Source organism: Neoarius graeffei, chromosome 27 (assembly GCF_027579695.1).
Source record: "Neoarius graeffei isolate fNeoGra1 chromosome 27, fNeoGra1.pri, whole genome shotgun sequence".
Taxonomy (NCBI): Eukaryota; Metazoa; Chordata; class Actinopteri; order Siluriformes; family Ariidae; genus Neoarius; species Neoarius graeffei.
The window spans coordinates 43,100,199-43,120,557 of NC_083595.1; the positions used below are offsets into that span (position 1 = coordinate 43,100,199).

The 20,359-nt window shown below is 44.3% G+C and overlaps 1 protein-coding gene across 2 annotated transcripts in view; it reads left to right on the forward strand.

Moving 5' to 3' along the window:
• lin7c (lin-7 homolog C (C. elegans)) overlaps positions 1-20,359 on the forward strand; it is a 35,266-nt gene that overhangs the window by 5,701 nt on the left and 9,206 nt on the right. Inside the window, exons 2-3 of one of the 2 annotated variants that reach the window (XM_060911068.1) lie at positions 6,727-6,845; positions 17,739-17,810. In XM_060911068.1, the coding sequence (XP_060767051.1) occupies positions 6,727-6,845; positions 17,739-17,810 (191 nt within the window). The remainder of the gene's footprint in view (positions 1-6,726; positions 6,846-17,738; positions 17,811-20,359) is intronic. The other variant, XM_060911069.1, reaches the window with a different exon arrangement.

Here is a 20,359-nt window from a genome sequence, read left to right on the forward strand (position 1 = left end):
AGCTGCCGTAAAACCCGAAAGATGAGGAAGGTAAACCTGCGCATGCGCACACGGAGTTCCTCTGTCTGCTTGACTGTGCGAAGCGAGCAATTTCATGCACGTTATTTGCTTTAATCCCCTCAAATTAAATAACTTCCCAGCCACAGAATGACCTGATATTTTGAGATATTACAGAAATAAACAGGTATCACAATGACCAAATTTCAGAGGGAACTAAAATTTCACCGATTTTATGAAATCGAAAGGCCGTCTAGCTTTAATATTTCAGTTTATTTTACAGTTAAAGTGGTCTCTGGCTGCAGAACGTTTGTGAACCCTTGCTGTAGATAGGGGTGCGTAGGGTGACTACTCTTCACGGCTCTGGTCACCTAATTCCTGTATAACTACCTACGCGTGGTGCATCTGTATTAGACAAAACGTTATACTAGGGACCGAGTGAGGGACGGTATATTCCCTTTGGGTAGGTGGAGCTCATTAGCCTTGGTCGGCAGTTCACCTAGGGGAAGGAAAACCCTGATTCCAAACCTCCGCTGCCTTGCGGCTATGGACCCTTTTCAGTCACGTGACCTTTGTAAACGCGACCACCATTTTGGACATGTAGTGGACTTCGGCTCGAATCAGTTTGAATGCGAGGAAGGCGACAAACGAAAAACATAAAAGAAAAAGGAGCGAGATGCAGAAAACACCTTCACTATCCAGCGACGTAGGGCATTTACAGGGCGAGCAGAGGGAGAGGTATTTGCAAAAATTGAGGTTAGCAGGCTTAGAGAACGACGTTTACCTGCTTCCACCAGGATTGTTCACTGACGTACGGAAGTACATGAAGCCCTCGTCTTTACCTGACTTCGGCCCACATGATCTGTATACCTATGTCGTTAAAAACCCATCGCCATACACATACACGCCAACGTCCGAGGTTCCGGAACGCGCTCCGGCTTGCTCCCGGAGTGCTCCGGCCGAGGTTCCGGAGGGCGCTCCGGCTTGCTCCAGGAGTGCTCCGGCCGAGGTTACGGAGCGCGCTCCGGCTTGCTCCGGAGCAAGCCGGCGCGCGCTGCTTAATTTGAGGGGAACCTCGGCCGGAGCACTCCGGGAGCAAGCTGGCGCGCGCTGCTTAATTTGAGGGAGAGCAAGCCGGCGCGCGCTCCGGAACCTCGGACGTTGGCTCCGGCAGCTATTTGTACTGGATCCGGTGTAAATAGCTGCCGGATCATAATTACAGTAAACTAGTAAATACAGTAAAGGAAAAACTTGAGACTGAAAGGTTTTAACAGTCATCCAAATGACTGAACGTAAACATTGCTACAGTAACATACCAGCTACTTGTTGACATTAGCTAGTCAACAATAGCTACTACAGAAGAACAAAGAGGTTACAATGGGTTATTTTAGCCTATTTGGTTACACACTCGCCGCCACAGAATGTTAACAGCAATGTAATACCTTTTCTGGCTGATTTTATTCGTCTTACCTCCAACAAAGTGGTCACTACACAAGCGTTGGTATGCCGAGGGCTGCCAATCTGTTAATGGCCGCTATCCATCTTCTCCGTCAGGATCCGATAAAATGATAACCCTTGCCTTGTTTGTTGATGGTTACTACATCCAGGTGCACAACAATATAGTGGCATGATGGAAGTCTTGCTGAAAGTAAAAACTTTCTTTGCTGCCGTTCCTCAATGTTGGCTGTGGTAAACTACTGGTAGTACACGTCCAAAATGGTGGCCGCGTTTGTCGTGACGTCACATGAAAAGGGTCCATACCTGGTCTGGGAAAGGCTTCAGGAGACAACCTCGAGGAAAATCATCAGGTCAGTCCCAGCTTGGGTCAGCCCACTGACCGTTGTATACTTGACCACCCCGGAGGCTGATGACGCGATAGATATGCATCTCCTACGAGTTCACTTTTACGCCAATGCCTTTGGGGGACGTGAGTACGGAAGAGGGCAGCCTACTCACTCACGGTCAGGGGTTAGCAGCCCCTGACTGTGTTTTCTCTACCCGCTACAGACCTTATTCAAATCACAAATGCAGAAGTGCTAAAGAGAGCCTGTTGCAACTCCATCAAGGCAACCATAAGATCAAACCGTCTGCGATGGCTGGGCCATGTCTGCAGGATGGACAGCATCAGAATTCCAAAGCAGCTCTTGTTCGGGGAGCTAGCCCATGGAAAGCGTTCTCGGGGCAGACCCAAAAAGCGAAGGAAGACCTCGACATTTGTAGCTTCCCAGAGGATTGGTACGATCTCTCTGCTGACCGCGACATCTGGTGGCAGTGGGTGCAACATGGCAAAACTGTGATCGATGAGAGACTTAAAGAACGAGCATCGGCATGACGCGACGCGCCGTCCGCAGGAATAAACAGTCCTGATTATGGCCTCCTATTCTCGCTAGCGACAAGGATGATGATGATGCTATAGATCGCTTATGACTGCTGTATGTCAGTGTATATATCAAACAGACTGGATTTCAGGATAACTAGGATAAAATTGCTTATGTCTGTGGAGAATGCGAAGTTGCCGGCATTCCGAGTTGAATTTTGAGTAACTGATCTGTTTACGTGCCATGTTGTTCGGATCCCGCTGCCTTTCTGTTGGTGAGTTGGAGGCTGTACCACCTGACCTTTGTGGGTATAACTGTGCTTTCTCAGTTGCTGGCTTGTGATTTAGCAGATCTTGCACACAGCCACTGAAAAACTGTTCATGAGCTTTTAACTTTTAAACTCGCACTCAGTCCAAAAACAAGATGGTTTACAATGTCCAGGTATGTGAGTGAAAATAGTGCATCGGAGTCTGTAATCCAGTGTTTGGCTGCGTGTCATAATATGGATGCTGTGGTGTTGATTATCACGCTTAATTTGTCAAAATAGCATTGCTTGGCATCGTGATTCAGTTTTTCCCAATCAGGTCCCTTTTCTTTCTCTTTTCCCCTTGTCCTTCTCTTCCCTTCGCCATGAGATTCGACCGATTTAACCAACCGTTTAGCCAAACAAAACAAAAAGTAAGCTGGTAACAATTGTAGCAGGCAGAGTTAACAGCGCATCTCCGTTTCCAACAGGAAAGACGGTGGGATAAAACTTCACATTCTCTGCTAGGGCATTAAAGGTGGATTAGGTAAATGTGGGTTTAGTTATTTATTTAATTTAATTATTATCATTTTTAAACACCCCCACCCCCAAAAAAAGGATTAGGTGTCTAATAGTTAAAATATTAACACATTTTTGTTGTTGTTGTTTGTTTGTTTGTTTGTTTGTTTGTTTTTTTAAAACCTTCTGAGCTCACACCTCCGTTCATGCCCCTGTTCGTGAAGCTCTGTCCCCCAGGTCTGAGGTGACCTGTGTCGTGCCTATAAAATGACTGACAGGCTGCGCATCTAAACACAAGTTCCAGTCCAGAAGTCAGTTTCCAAACAGGTTTTCCTAAGGCCACGACTTAAGCAATATTTTTTAATCTTATTCAGTCTACATTCCAGATTATTTGTACAAGTAAGGTATTTTTTATTTTTTTTTTTAAATCATCTATCGCACCTGGGGGCGGCACGGTGGTGTAGTGGTTAGCGCTGTTGCCTCGCAGCAAGAAGGTCCGGGTTCGAGCCCCGTGGCCGGCGAGGGCCTTTCTGTGCGGAGTTTGCATGTTCTCCCCGTGTCCGTGTGGGTTTCCTCCGGGTGCTCCGGTTTCCCCCACAGTCCAAAGACATGCAGGTTAGGTTAACTGGTGACTCTAAATTGACCGTAGGTGTGAATGTGAGTGTGAATGGTTGTCTGTGTCTATGTGTCAGCCCTGTGATGACCTGGCGACTTGTCCAGGGTGTACCCCGCCTTTTGCCCGTAGTCAGCTGGGATAGGCTCCAGCTTGCCTGCGACCCTGTAGAACAGGATAAAGCGGCTAGAGATAATGAGATGAGATGAGATCTATCGCACCTTTAAAGTGCATATCACGGGTAAATTCAGGAGCAAGATCAATGCAATTCTCCTATTTTATATTAAACTTTGGTCAAATATCTGTCACATTTTGCATTTTGTGCAATTTTTTTTTACCTTGTGCAATACCAGAAAAATTCAGTTGAAATCGAGCCATTTGAGGCGAATTGGTCCGCCTCTGAAAAAACTTGGCATTTGGATTTCCCGGAAAACATTGATTTTCGTGACGTCACGTGCGGGACGCCTCCCTCTGAATCCTACGTCAGCGCTGGTTTGTTTATGAGAAAACAACCTGGTGGTTTTCTGCAAATTTCTTCAACGTTATCACGTAATTATTAAAATGGCTAACAGATTATCGTAGGAGGGTGTAGCAACACCGGTCATGATGGGATTAGTACTCATCGTTTTCCAAAAGACCAGACAATGAGAGAGAAATGGGAGCGCTTCGTGCGAGGCACCCGGAAGCCGATGACCAAAGCAGAGCCGAGAAAAAGACCAAGAAAATCGGCAATTCACAAGTCGACTGTTGCCAGAGTAAGAAATAAGAGAGACTATACTCTAAATTAGGTGTTCCTGTGTTTGTGTGGTACACGGATAATGTTATTTATTGACGCACACAAAAGTAAACAACACGAAAGCGCTGGGCGATAATACACTTGCTTCACGTGTATCAAGGGATATGCATGTCAGGGCTTGAGATCTTGGGACCTGTCAAACACATTAAATCTATATACAACCCTGCTTAGCCGGTTCCATGTGTGTAGCTTATGAAATCTTTCTCTTACAGTAGCCAGTATTCTTCTAAATGCAGAAATGTATAAATGCATAATAGTAATTAGAAAAAAAATATGATTTATGTAACCACGGCTCGAAATTTGCGGTGGTCCAGTCGCCCGAGGCGACTTAATTTGTCATTTGGCGGGTAATTCCTGTCACTAGCCGGCCCAGCTGGCTAGTTGAAAATTAAAAAAAATATATGAAGCGAAGATTCAGACGCACCGTCAACTAAAGCCGCCACATATTAACCGTGTGCCGTGTCTGTGTTCATCGATGTGTTTATCGGCAGGACGGAAAACACAGAAGAATTCCGAATCATATCGTGTACGAGTCAGGCTGTCGGTTTTTTCACTACTGCACATGCATATAACGCATCTCGTTGAATATCGCGGTAATCACGTTATCAAATTCAATAGATGTGGCCACATTATCGCCCATTCAAACACGTGTTTTTGTTGTTGTTTACATCTACATCTGCCAAAGCTACGTTGCGATGTGGAATTTTCTGAAAGGTGGACAGAAACCGCCAGAGACGGGGACAAAGCGACCTCGGTCTGAAGAGGAGAAAAAGGCCGCAGATAAAGCGTACGAGAAGGAGAAACGACAAAGGACTTATAAGCAAACGTGGGAGCAGGGTAGGCCTTGGCTGCGATACGATTTTTATGGAATAATTAATTTTTTTCAAGTTGATTCCTAGTCAATATGAAGCTCCGAATGCTTTCTCTCTCATAAATGGTTAAATACAGAAAGCATGTTGGACATATTTTGGGTGCTATAGTCATGATAGTAAGTATATTTGTTTTCAATACTCATACACCAAGTTGCCAAGTTTTCCAATATATTATTATTTGTTGATATTATATTATGGTGCTCTGTGTCGTTCTCATTTATGTATTTAACAACAGTATCAAAATACTCGGGTCTTGAAATAAATGCACATTAGTCATGAACAATGGTAACTACTCTCTCGTGTTATTTTTGACGGAAGTAAAATTCATACATGAACGAATTTTGGCTAGTTGATTTTCTGTTTGGCGAGTTACTTTGGAAGGGAACTAGTCCGGCTGGCTGGTGAGAAAATATATGAATTTCTAGGCCTGGTAACAATAGATAGATGAGCATTGATGCATGAATCCATGGGTTTAGAAGCTCAGGCGACAATTCCATATTTCAGTGCAAAATCGCTCGCTGCTAAACTTGGTCTACACAGACTGTGCACTGAACCCGTGCAAGCTCTCTCAGCCTGCTGGCGGTTCCGCATGTGACATCACGAATCTGGGTCCAGACTCGCCTGGGATTTTTCCAGACTTTTTTTTTTGCTGTAGACAGATGACCTTGTGCAAAATTACCCTTCTGGATGAGTGTGTAAAGGGACGTACTTTCATATTTAAAAAAAAAACCACGAAATCGGTCCAGGATATGCACTTTAAACGACAGCCGACTGCATCACATTTCCCCCGTCAGATCTCTACATGCCACTTTTCCATCCAATTAGACACTAAGGAGCATCTAGAAGCAGGCCTGTTGCCTGTTTAAAGCAGAAAGCTGCTTTACTTTGTGGCATTGAACATTTTCATTGGACACGTATTTAATTTACTGAAAGATATATTCCGGAGGAGTCGTGTTTAAAAAGATTACCGTGCTGAATTCAGAATAGTTCCCTGCATTAGTCCTGTGCCACTGTATTAAGCCTGAGACCTTGAAGAGTCGTGGTATTACCAGTAAACCAAGGGCTTTGTAAAAACCTGAAGCATTAGAGCAAAACAGATTTAAAGCAGGGCTGCTTGACAGATGCCCGAGAAAATGCCTGAATGCCAGGCAAATTGTTTTTTGGCAGCGTGACCACTAATATGTGCTAAATAGTCTCAAAGGATGAATGTAATTGTTCAGGAGCAGCCAGCAGTAACCTCACAGCCTCGCACCAGGACCTGAATCCAGTGTTCCAAGCCAAAAATTCATATCTCTACATGGTATATGTCAAAGGCGACGCTTCACCGGTATGTCTTGTCTTGCCTCACGGAAATCTTCTCTTCCCAGATATTTCTCGTGCCATAGAGCTGCTGGACAAACTCCAGAGAACAGGAGAAGTACCTCCTCAGAAGCTGCAGGCCCTACAGAGGGTTTTGCAAAGCGAGTTCTGCAACGCTGTACGAGAGGTAAGCATCGAGTTGTGTGATTGATTTAATCACGTTTGCTTATGCCAAGTCGCACTCGTTCGCTCTTTTGCCTCATTTGCCGTCCAAGTTTAGTCACTTGCCAGTTCACACTGACTAGCAAGCTCGCTCCTATTATCTATAGTTCTGTGGAAGCTGACAGTTGTTCCTCATATTAAGCTTATGGTTGTGATGAGATTTAAAAAAAAAAACCTTCTCCTCTGGGATTTGAGATTTTCCAAGATGATTGTCATGTCAGTAATTAGGGCTAGACAATATCATGAAGTAATATTGATAATTAAACATAGAATATTTTATATTATCAGTAATTAAATATTGATGATGATGATATTTATAAAGTCTGATTGGAAGCAGCTTTGTACGAGTTACTTTTTTTAAATTTTAAATCCAGTTCCCTTTTTTTTTTTTTTATGCATCACTATGGTGTTGCTGGTGGTTTGTTAGCAAACGTCGTAGAAATGTTTAAAGGAACAGTCCACCGTACTTCCATAATGAAATATGCTCTTATCTGAATTGAGACGAGCTGCTCCGTACCTCTCCGAGCTTTGTGCGACCTCCCAGTCAGTCAGACGCGCTGTCACTCCTGTTAGCAATGTAGCTAGGCTCAGCGTGGCCAATGGTATTTTTTGGGGCTGTAGTTAGATGCGACCAAACTCTTCCGCGTTTTTCCTGTTTACATAGGTTTATATGACCAGTGATATGAAACAAGTTCAGTTACACAAATTGAAACGTAGCGATTTTCTATGTTATGGAAAGTCCGCACTATAATGACAGGCGTACTAACACCTTCTGCGCGCTTCGGCAGCGCATTGATATCTGAGCTCCGTATCAATTCGCTGCCGAAGCGCGCAGAAGGTGTTAGTACGCCTGTCATTATAGTGCGGACTTTCCATAGCATAGAAAATCGCTACGTTTCAATTTGTGTAACTGAACTTGTTTCATGTCACTGGTCATATAAACCTATGTAAACAGGAAAAACGCGGAAGAGTTTGGTCGCATCTAACTACAGCCCCAAAAAATACCATTGGCCACGCTGAGCCTAGCTACATTGCTAACAGGAGTGACAGCGCGTCTGACTGCGTCTGACTGACTGGGAGGTCACGCAAAGCTCGGAGAGGTACGGAGCAGCTCGTCTCAATTCAGATAAGAGCATATTTCATTATGGAAGTACGGTGGACTGTTCCTTTAAGTATCTTGACTTATTTTTGCATCATTCCTCATATCACTCACCCCAAAAGGAATACTTTAACTATTACATTACAGGCATTTAGCAGACGCTCTTATCCAGAGCGACATACGTACAACATACCCAGAGCATCCTGGGGAGCAGTTGAGGGTTAGGTACCTTGCTCAAGGACACTTCAGCCATTCCTGCTGGTCCAGGGAATTGAACTGGCGACCTTTTGGTCCCAAAGCTCCATCTCTAACCATTAGGCCATGATTTAACCACTAAGAAGAACTCCGACACACGTGCCTATTTTCCGTAGCTCTGTTTACTCAAATGCCATGTGTTATTAGTCGTAGCACGGTTGCGAGGCAGTCAGAAAATATCCAAAAGCTTTTAGCAAATTAAAGTCTAACCCTGTGTCCGAAATCACTCCCTGCTCACTATATAGTGAGGTCGCCATTTTGTAGTGCTGTCCGAATGTATAGTGAGAATTATTTACACCCTATATAGCGCACTCAAAGTATCCCACAGTGCATCACGAAAAGTCGTGTACAACCGATGGTCACTAACCAAAGTAATATATCCCATCATGCATTGCGGTCACGTTGAAAGAAATCAAATCAAAAGCCTCAAATTTGATTTAATAAAAGGCAGCGGCAAAGAAGAAAGTATTCAGCCTTGATTTAAAAAAAAAACTGAAGGATACAGCAGACACAAAGTACTTTGTATTGATTAATGTGTGAAATGCGCTCAGTATAATATGCATTTATCACAAAAATACACGCATGTATTTATTATTTTGAAAACCCACGAGCCGACTGATCTGGGACGTTTTAATTGCGCAACAGTAATGACGTAAATACCAGCGTGACGGGCTAGTGTCCGAAAGTGTTTTTTCATATTATCAATGAGCTCACTAGATAGTAATTCCCTATATAGTGATAAGGGGTAGTGAATAGGGATGGCGAAAACTAAAAAAATCTTGACCGACCACCGAGCCTCATTAGCCGGTTAAAGTCGGTTAACCTATGAGTTTAAACAGGGATGCAAACGGTGCACCTTTTTTACGGCTCGTGCAGATCCGATTTTTATTTTTTTTTTTAGAGGGGACATTGGAGTGTCTGAATAATTTCATCAGAGTAAATTCTGTATTAAAATTACTACATAAGCAAATGCCGTTACGGTCCATGAAAAAGTCGGCATCTGCGCCTTTAGGCCAAGTTTACATTAGACCGTATCTGTCTCGTTTTCTTTGCGGATGCACTGTCCGTTTACATTAAACCGCCGGGAAACAGGAATCCGCCAGGGTCCACGTATTCAATCCAGATCGTGTCTGGTCCGGTGCTGTGTAAACATTGAGAATACGCGGATACGCTGTGCTGAGCTCTAGCTGGCATCGTCATTGGACAACATCACTGTGACATCCACCTTCCTGATTCGCTGGCGTTGGTCATGTGACGCGACTGCTGAAAAACGGCGCGGACTTCCGCCTTATATCACCTTTCATTAAAGAGTATAAAAGTATGAAAATACTGCAAATACTGATGCAAATACTGCCCATTGTGTAGTTATGATTGTCTTTAGGCTTGCCATCCTTCCACTTGCAAGTGGTAAGTGATATGCACTGAGATCACACACACAGCGGCTCAGTCCCGAATCGTGGCTCGTGCGCTTCACTCGCGCGCTCTGTGAGCTGCGCAGGGCCGGAGTGCGCACCCTCCAGAGGGCACTCGCTGTTCAGGGCGGAGTGATTTGGAGCACAGGATGCCTGCGGAGCCGAGCGTATCCGTGTATTGGTGTTGCTGTGTGCACGCTAATCGTTTTAAAAACGTTAATCTGATGATCTGCGGATACGGTCTAATGTAAACCCCACCCTAGTTTGTGTGGAGAGATATGATCTGCAATAACATGCATTGTTGGCTACAGACCGAAACACACTTTCAGAATGCACTGGCCAAGGCAGGACTAAACTCGATGTGCCTTCTGATAATAATTAAAAAAAAAAACAGAATAGTAATTTGTAAGCTAAAAAGCCTGTGTCTACACTTTATTTTCTTTCGCCGAGTGGCAGCTGTGTTCAACTGGGGCGGGACATGACTGAATGGATGTTTCTGATTTGTCAGCTGTCTTTAACTGGGGCGGGAGGGCGGGACATGACTGAATGGGTGTTTCTGATTTGTCAGCTGTCGTCCTTACACCGCATGGCATGCCCCAAGCGTTTACAACACAGAATTCCAGGTTCTCCGCTCCAAAATCGGCAGCTTCAAAACGATTGATTTTTTTTTTTTCACCGACAACCAAAAAAAAATTAACCGGTTGACGTTGATTCGGTCAACCACCAGTCAAACGGTCATCGGTTAACATCCCTAGTAGTGAACGAATGAATGATTTCAGACACGGTAAATCTGTTTAATTTGGTCATTCAGAGTTGGGGCTGTTTTTTTTTTTTTTTAGGGAGGGATTACGCATTACCTAAAGTAGGGACTTCCTCAGCGTCTGTCTGTGCCACTAGCTGTCTTGTAGTACAAGTTCTTTTCTAGTTTTTCATTGCAACACAACTGTACACCTACCGGTGTTAAAAGGGCTGACGGCATTCAGTCCGTTTCAGTTTAAGACTTTGCTCTTGGGCATATTATTACAAACTACAAGCACAGTTCACTAGGTCATCTTATATTGAGCATCGTTTTCACTAATTAGCTTTAAGCCAATACGTGCTGCCAAGTTTGTTTTTGGAAAACGAAAAACCAGTCCAGTCGAAATCCGCAAATAGTTACTCCCATCCTTTTTGTCAGAAACGAGGGTCTCAGATGGCAAGTGCCATTACTCGTGGAGTTAGCTCAAGACTGTGTTGGCAGTCGAGTCAGTTCTGTCCTGCTGCTTTGTCATCTGTCGTTTTGTGTACCATCTACCTCTAGAGGCCAGAAACACAGTGTGGTGCAATTCACAATCCATTACCTCATAAGCATGCGACCTCATTCCAGTAGCTAAAAATGTCTGTTTGTATCCAGAAATTGAAAATGGTTGGAAATCCATAGCTCTTAGTTCTGTGCATCGCCAGGACATCTGACGCTGGAGTTAAGACGCATCCTGAAACACTTGTACTGTTTAGTGTTCTCGTGTGCCGGGTCCATCTTGCACCACATGACCCTGGTTTATCCAATTTTGCCACGTGCTAGACTCAGTGGAGTCAATCATGTGCTAAGGAGATCACACTAAAAGGGAAAGTGCACATCGTATGTCTTTTAAGGTTAAACCTCTGTTGCAAGTTACAGTGATTTAGTGTAGAACTCTGTAAAGTACTGAACTTAAGGAGATGAGAGCAGCACAGTGTCTCTGGTTCGATCCTGAACTCGGGTTACCAGGGTTGTGTGGAGTTTCTGTGCATGTGGGTTCTCAGGTTTTCTCCCATCTCACAGTAGGTGGATTGGCTACACTGTATTGCTCCTAGGTGTGTGTGTGGGGTACCCTGGGATGGACTCGGTGTTCCCCGGATCGACCGAAACCCTGACCAGGATAAAGCAGCTGAAGATGAATGAAAGAGTTAAAGTGCTAAGGCCAATTTATACCGACAACCCAGTCCTCGCAGATAGCGTCGCAGACAGTGTCTGCGTAGCCCCCCCCCCCCCCCACCTTCGCAGACGCTCTGCGCGCACCTCCCAAAAATTGTGACCACCGCAGAAGCCTCGCAGACAGCGCCGCAGACAAGAGGGCTCTGATTGGTCCACTCTACATCCGCTGTACACGCACTTCCGCTTCCCTACTTTCCCGGTTTGGTTTGTTTTCACGACCGGCATTTTTAAAAACACGAGCAAAGATGGAGCAGCACGAAGAGCGGTTGATTGAGGAAGTACGTACATCTATACGACTCCAGTTCTAGTCATTATAAAAAAAAAAAAGTTCTAGTCATTATAAGTAACTGGAGGATAAACACTCCACTAACCACACCCACCAACTACTCCTAGCGACTTCGCGCCCCCTTGCGTTGTGCCGGTGAATAACATCGCGCACGCCTATTATCCCCGCTCAACAATAAATTACAACTGTCTGCGAAAAGCTATCTGCGAAAGCCTTGTCGCAAGAGCATGCAGAGGCCTCTAGTCTTATGAAAATGACATCACCCCTGGAAATTTACACCTTATAAAACTAGACATGTTAAATAGTTTACTGTCTAAATTGTATTTTGATACAAGACCAGGAACATGTCCTGTTTAGCTGGTAAAGTTTGGCTCTTTGAGTCTGCCATTACACGAGTGTGTTCCTGGTAAGTTACTGTTAATTCAAAGGAAGTGACATCATACGTGCAACGCTTGAAGGTTCACAGCATTTCTGGCTTCGTCTGGTTTGCAAAATGTAGCATGTTTTTAATGATTGATTGATTTATTTAAATTCCAAAGCATAATTAAAACCAAAGCATGCCTCCTAAGAGGTGTGTCGTTCAAGGCTGTTCAAGTGTTCAAGCTGATTTATGGAAAAAAAAAAAAAGTGGAATTTCGATTCACTATATCCCAAAGTCGGCAGGACGTTTACGGAACGAATGGGTTCGATTTGTACAGACAAAGAGAGGTAACCGTTCTGATAAACTGTCCTACACGTCAATGCGTCCTACAAAGCCCCACTGCGCATGCGCAGAGCACAAAACTTCATTTCTTGGCATTTGAACAGATTTTTGTCCTACATCAGCTGTGCTATAAACGGTGCAGAATAAACGGTGCAGATTAACACGGCGTGCATTCAATCTTTACTACTTAATCTAACATAATGCTGATTTCTAACCATTGCGTGAGTCTCGCAATACATCGGAAATATCTCCCCTTCACGTTAATATATGAATGTAAAAGCATATTCTGACGGAGTCGTTTGAATTGTCAGAACGTCCTACGTTCATATGTCCTACATTCATTTATTAATGTAGAAGCATATGTGTCAGATAACGTTATCCAGGGACAAATGTCTGCCCGGGGGCATTTTGAGTTATTGACAGATTCAGAAAGTACAGTTTCTAAGCTTTCCAATGACGCCTTCCATGTGGAGATCTGACAATATTTGAAGAATGTGTGGCCTTTTGAAAGTGCATACCTCTTAAAACAGAAAAGGGAGAAAATCGCCCTCAAAGTTTTCCATCTCAGCTACTCTGGGTGCAGGGCGGGCACATAATGCTGCTCATCTGCATGACATTAAGGAAAGCCCTACCCCCTAGCACAATGCTACTTTCATGTAAACAAATCACCGCGTCAATTTTCCTTCCATGCAAAGTATGCCCAACACAATTATGAAGTACAAAAATAAGTCCTAAAGTATACTTTAACGTTTTGTGGTTGAAAAATTACTCACACCGTAAGAAAGAAAGATAGCACGATGATGACACAACTAACACAAGACTAGTTTCATGTAACCAAACCACAACACACTCCGTTACATGCAAAAATAACCACACAGCCTTAAGGCCAATTTATGCTGACAACCCAGTCCTCGCAGATAGCGTCGCAGACAGTGTCTGCGTAGCCCCCCCACCTTCGCAGACGCTCTGCGCGCACCTCCCAAAAATTGTGACCACCGCAGAAGCCTCGCAGACAGCGCCGCAGACAGGAGGGCTCTGATTGGTCCACTCTACATCCGCTGTACACGCACTTCCGCTTCACTACTTTCCCGGTTTGTTTTGTTTTCACAACCGGCATTTTTAAAAACATGAGCGAAGATGGAGCAGCATGAAGAGCGGTTGATTGAGGAAGTACGTACATCTATACGACTCCAGTTCTAGTCATTATAAAAAAAAAAAGTTCTAGTCATTATAAGTAACCGGAGGATAAACACTCCACTAACCACACCCACCAACTACTCCTAGCGACTTCGCGCCCCCTTGCGTTGTGCCGGTGAATAACATCGCGCACGCCTATTATCCCCGCTCAACAATAAATTACAACTGTCTGCGAAAAGCTATCTGTGAAAGCCTTGTCGCACGAGCATGCAGAGGCCTTCAGATTAATAAACTTGCCCCATCAGAAAGAGAAACGTCGCCTTGCACACACCAATGCCTCCGATGGAATGTAGTCCTAGAACTCTTCCTTTTGGTTGGGTTTTTTTTTGCTAGAAATGGTTATCTCCGATGTAAATACCATGTGTCTGTTTGCTTCGCGGTGTTTCAGCTCCTCTGCGCTCTGTTTAGCTTCCTCATTCCATAGTGAAATTATATGCCTGTATGCAGCTTAAGTAGCCACGAGCTCAGCTCGTATCATACAGCTGATTCGCGAAAAAAAAAAAGACTTAAATCATCATGTGAATGGCCCATATGGTAATTTACCCACACCCCCCAGCAGGCTTCAGTCCTGACAAAAACGAGACAATTTGCAACAAAAAATGTATGCTTTTCCAACAAAACAATCTATTATCTGAAATACTAATTGCATTCTTCAAGATCTCAACTTGCACATGATGGGAAAAAAACGAAAATCACAAATTTCGAAAAAAAATGCTTCTTTTGCGATTATCTCGGATTCGTTTCGGCCGACATGTGTCCCTGGATTCGGTGAGGTGTCACATATTCTGATGGGGTCATACGAGTTGTGAGAATGTCCTGCGGCGTCATTTGAATTGTAATAACGTCCTACACTCGTTTTAATAGAGCAAATGGTACTTGTGAATAGTGACAAAAAAAAACTATTAATTCTACATATTCTGACCGGGTCAATTGAAGAGTCAGAGCGTCCTAGATTCATATGAATGTAAAAGCATATTCTGACGGAGTCGTTTGAATTGTCAGGACGTCCTACATTCATATGAATTCTGACAGGGTTGGTGGACGTTGTATCAATGTAGAAGCATGTTCTTTGCAGAGGGAAAAACCGCGAACTATGACTAAAAGTTAAGGTTGAATCACACCGTAGGATTTCCTGCAATGTAGGACTGCTCGACAGACATGTCTGACATCCCCTCCTACCGTAGGACGCTTCGCGGATGTAGGACCGTTTATCAGAACAGTAACTTCAAGCCGACAGGACGGTTTGGTGTCTTCTCCGTATGTTTTGGAAAAGATAAATTTGTGAGGCAAATTCGCGTAGAAGGGCGGCACGGTAGTGTAGTGGTTAGCGCTGTCGCCTCACAGCAAGAAGGTCCTGGGTTCGAGCCCCGGGGCCGGCGAGGGCCTTTCTGTGCGGAGTTTGCATGTTCTCCCCGTGTCCGCGTGGGTTTCCTCCGGGTGCTCCGGTTTCCCCCACAGTCCAAAGACATGCAGGTTAGGTTAACTGGTGACTCTAAATTGAGCGTAGGTGTGAATGTGAGTGTGAATGGTTGTCTGTGTCTATGTGTCAGCCCTGTGATGACCTGTCGACTTGTCCAGGGTGTACCCCGCCTTTCGCCTGTAGTCAGCTGGGATAGGCTCCAGCTTGCCTGCGACCCTGTAGAAGGATGAAAGCGGCTAGAGATAATGAGATGAGATTTGCGTAGAAGGATTCGAGCGACGTCTGGTACACGGACCAGTTCCTCCAATCCGGAAACAAAAGTCAGAAGCGCCATCCCAAAGAGCTCACCACCGCACAGTAAGCGTTTACCTGTTGCTTTAATTTATTAGGTGTCCTTAGTCAGATCAATAAGGTTCTAAGCTAGTTTCTGTGTGGCCAAATATAATACTTGGATAGACGACAGACGATTACTGATCTAAAAGCGATGAAAGAAGTGAGTCACTTCTTCGTCCTTGTTGTCGTAAAGTGGTGGAGAGCTTTACGAAAGAACACAGTTGCGCATATGATGTCACACATGCAGCGCCACTGACCAGTAAATCGCTGCGATCTAATGGCGGACAAGCTTTTAGTGATGATTTTTTTTTGTTTGTTTGTTTTGGAGCAGAATTCAGATGCAAAACAATTTTTTCGAACCAATTTTTTTAATTTATTGGTAGACTTTACAACCTATTTGAGCCAGGGATGAGAATTTTCTGCGGAATTCCGAGTTTTTCCCGCTGAATATGTCATTTTTGTGAAACATGTAAATCCGTTGAGAAAATTTCGGGGGGGTAGGAGTTGGCGCGAGGCGAGGCTTGTGGTGGCACAAGCAGGCAGGACCGACCGACCGCCCGCCCGCCAGCATCTTTCGGCAACGCTCATCGCAAAATTAGTTGTTGCAGCTGTGATAACGGAAATCGTCATTGCTTTCTTCAATATTTATGCTAACGACAACTCACAACGATTTCCGGCAACGTTTTGGCGCTAGTTTCATCTCACTTCTACAATTCGCGGAGAAACAAGCTATACGTACACGGTTTTGATCACTTCTTAAGTTCTAGTTAGTTTTCAAAGTTACTTCGCCAATATGGTGAAAGTTTTGGACCGCAAAAATGAGGATCGTGCCAGGGAAATCGATAAATCGAACGGGATAAAGAACCGTTTCCGATGGGCATGGCTCGATAGTAGCGTTACCGTGCAGATAGGGACACAAACTGTGACGACGTGCCTGACGGAACATATCCGAAAAGTGGACGTGCCGGGAAAGGTTCTGTGTATTCTGTGCTCAGATATGATCAATTATGGAAACGGAGGAGCTAGAAACATCCAGGAGCACATCAGAACAAAAAAGCACAAAGGTACGTTTTACTTAAATTGTCAAAGATAGAGTCAGGAGGAATCTAATATATCGTTACAGTTACCTCCATTATCACTCACGATATATATGTATATAAAAATGTGGGAAAGTTGGCAGACATTTCAGAGTTTTTTTTTTTTAAATGTCCCATTCTCATCCCTGTTGAGCACATGACGCACACAAAACCCGGGATTTAATGAGGTAGTTTTCGTAAGACTAGCACTTTGTAGCATTTACCAAATATTTACCAAGTTCAATCAGTCGTAATGGCCCATTCACACCTTGTTCTTGACCCGTTTCTCAAGTCAGGGCCGACGTATGCTCAGCTCATTCACACCTAAGGAAACTCTTGGCTTATCTTTCAGCCTACACACGCTTGTGAAATGAGCTCCCCTGCAGTGTAGTAACTCCTGCATCAGGTGCATGATTATGATGTTCAGAGTGATGACCTAGTTTGAATTATTCTACCACCACCACCGACGACGACGACGATGCATGATAGACAAGTTCTACTTCAGTAGTTGATGAGCGCCTTGGCTGCTGAATGACTCAACAGTGCTATCCACTTAAAGCTGCTTATTCGCTCCTTGCTCCACATCTCCAGGGACTTGTACTCATGGAACGTCTTAAAATAGAAGTGCAAATCTATGATCGGGTTCCACCTGCATTTTGAGTTCTCTCTGTAATTAACTGGTCCGAGAATAGCATTGCTGCTCCGAGATGCTTTGTAAATACCGACCTAGATCTCACATTTATGTAGTGCAGTTATTTCCACCGGTGGCTATTAGGACTATTAGGTAGCGATGCTTTTAGATCAGATTTAAGGTGTGGATTAATAAATACATGATTGTAGAATATTAACCTCCTAGGGCTTAGCGGTCACATGCGTGGACAGCACTTTTTAGAAATTCGGAACAAGAATCCACATATGTGGACATACTTTTTCTCTAAAAGTACATCTTATCAAAAGATGATGCTTAGTTTTTTTTTCTAATCAGGTTCTAATAAGCCCAAATAGCAAAGAGAAATAAAAAAATGCATGTAAAAAAACAGCTTGGGCCTTAGGAGGTTAAATTGTTTGGTGTAGCATATTGATTGTGGCTTTTGTTTTTTGGATTTTAATTTCCTGTTCCCAGGTTTATGAACATGTGTATGAGACAGTGGACATTAACAGCAGTCCAGAGGTCAGAGCCAATGCCACAGCAAAGGTAAACTCAATATAAAAACTGTAATATGAAAGACTAATGATGGTTATCTTTAATTAAATTTTGAAATGAAGGGTCCGATCACTGCAGCATGTGCCATGTTGTGAGCAAACAATTGCTTTAATAACTTTGCACAGCATACCAGTTCTCATTAGACTGAGTGACTTTAAAGCAAATTGTTACTGTAAATATTGCGAGACTTCTCATACATGATGCTGATTGGCATCGGAGTCTGCAAAAGACCAGTGTCCTCTCGAATACACACACAAGAAGTGATTGGTTAATTATTTAAGCCCACCTTCGTATTTTGTGTCGTCAACCTGCTCCAACTTTCTGATGTGTTATTCCGTAATGAAGCAAGATTAAAGTGCCATAGAACGGAAAAAACGCATTTTCCTTGGCAGAGTTGAAAAAGGCGGCACGGCGGTGTAGTGGTTAACGCTGTCGCCTCACAGTAAGAAGGTCCAGGTTCGAGCCCCGTGGCCGGCGAGGGCCTTTCTGTGCAGAGTTTGCATGTTCTCCCCGTGTCCGCGTGGGTTTCCTCTGGGTGCTCCGGTTTCCCCCACAGTCCAAAGACATGCAGGTTAGGTTAACTGGTGACTCTAAATTGACCGTAGGTGTGAATGTGAGTGTGAATGGTTGTCTGTGTCTGTGTGTCAGCCCTGTGATGACCTGGCGACTTGTCCAGGGTGTACCCCGCCTTTCGCCTGTAGTCAGCTGGGATAGGCTCCAGCTTGCCTGCGACCCTGTAGAACAGGATAAAGCGGCTAGAGATGATGAGATGAGTTGAAAAAGGAGAGTTTGGTACATGGAACTGACATATGATTAAGCTCAAACCCTGTTGTCTTGTCTTTCAAATGGGGTGGTAAAACGGGCCAATTTCAAAATCCTAGAGTGTTTCGTAACAGTCCAGACTCGTGAATCATCACGCCCCCAGAATTCACATACACCAGCGCACATTCAAGTTGAGAGGCTGTTATTACTATGGACCCGCTCAGCCAAACAAGTTATCCAGGTATTGTGACGAATGAAACAACTGTCATTTCACAAATACGAGTCTGAGTGTGGTTATATGGAATCAATTTTGTGCCAAAATGTTCATACAATACTTTTGAAATATCAAACAAAAACGACAAATCAAAATACAAAAAAACCCAAAAAAAGGCCCAATCCCAATTCTAATTTCTACCCCTACCCCTCCGCCTTCCCCTCCGCCTTCCCCTTGGCCCTTCCCCTTGAAACTGAGCTACAAGGGATAGGGCTTGAAATTCAACCCTTACGTATTGGGATAGCCCTTCAACGATCGCATACGTCATCGCGTACCTCCGTCAGCGTTTACGTTAGCAAAACGCGACGCGTCATTGGCTGCGACCAGCCGCTACAGTCAGAGCCAGAGGCAGAAATCTCTGCTGGCAGGGTGTGATTTGTTAACTAACACCACTGAATGGGATATCTTTGGCGCTTCGTGCACCACATCCGACAGAATGAGGTGTCAGAACACTCATGTAAACAATAAAAGCGAGAATAACAGAACAAAACGTACGCAGTCAAGCAACCGAAAACAATACTCACTCCCAAAGCTTTTTAGCAGCCGCTTGGATTTCAGAAATCGCTGCTCATTCTCAGCTCGAAAGCGAATCAAGCGGCGTGTTTCCTCTGGATAACAACTTAAAACACGTAAATAATGGAGAAAATACATTTATGACAATCTTTCGCCGCGGGAACCGCCATCTTTCTGAAATCCGCATGAAATCTCGCTGAAATCCGCATGGCATTGTGGGAAATCACTCAAACCCCTTCGTTCGGAGTCTGCTCCAGGAAAATCTCCGTTTGGAGGGGTACAGAAGCCCTACGCCTTCCCCCCCCCCTCTGCGTTAACTGGGATTGGGATACCCCTACCCCTTCACGTGAACGCGCAAAATGGAGGGGAAGGGCTAAGGGGTTGGTCCAAGGGGTGAAATGGGATTCGGCCAAAGTCAATTTTTTTTTTTAGACTGGCAAACAAATTATTCGTGTAATCGTGCAAAATATCAGTCTATTACTCTTCAGAAACCTTTTATTTTTGTTCCACGTCTTTCTCAGTTTTGTTTGATGCAATTTATTTTGGTTGCGATTCCAGCTGACTTTTTGCTTGCAGTTTTGGCACAAACTTCACGTGTGGGTGGGCTGTCCAGGAATGCATTCCCATTGGCTAACTTGTGTTTGACTGACAGCTACGCTCAGCCATTCCCTACTCGGATTCTGGCGGACTGTTTGACGAGTGACCGATCCATTGACGGTAAACAAGGATGGAGTGGACTTCAGTGGCGACTATGATATTGAATTAATTCAACAAAGTGTAAATTCAATATCATAGTCGCCACTGAAGTCCGCTCGATCCTTGTTTACCGTCAATGGATCGGTCACTCGTCAAACAGTCCGCCAGAATCCGAGTAGGGAATGGCTGAGCGTAGCTGTCAGTCAAACACAAGTTAGCCAATGGGAATGCATTCCTGGACAGCCCGCCCACACGTGAAGTTTGTGCCAAAACTGCAAGCAAAAAGTCAGGGAGC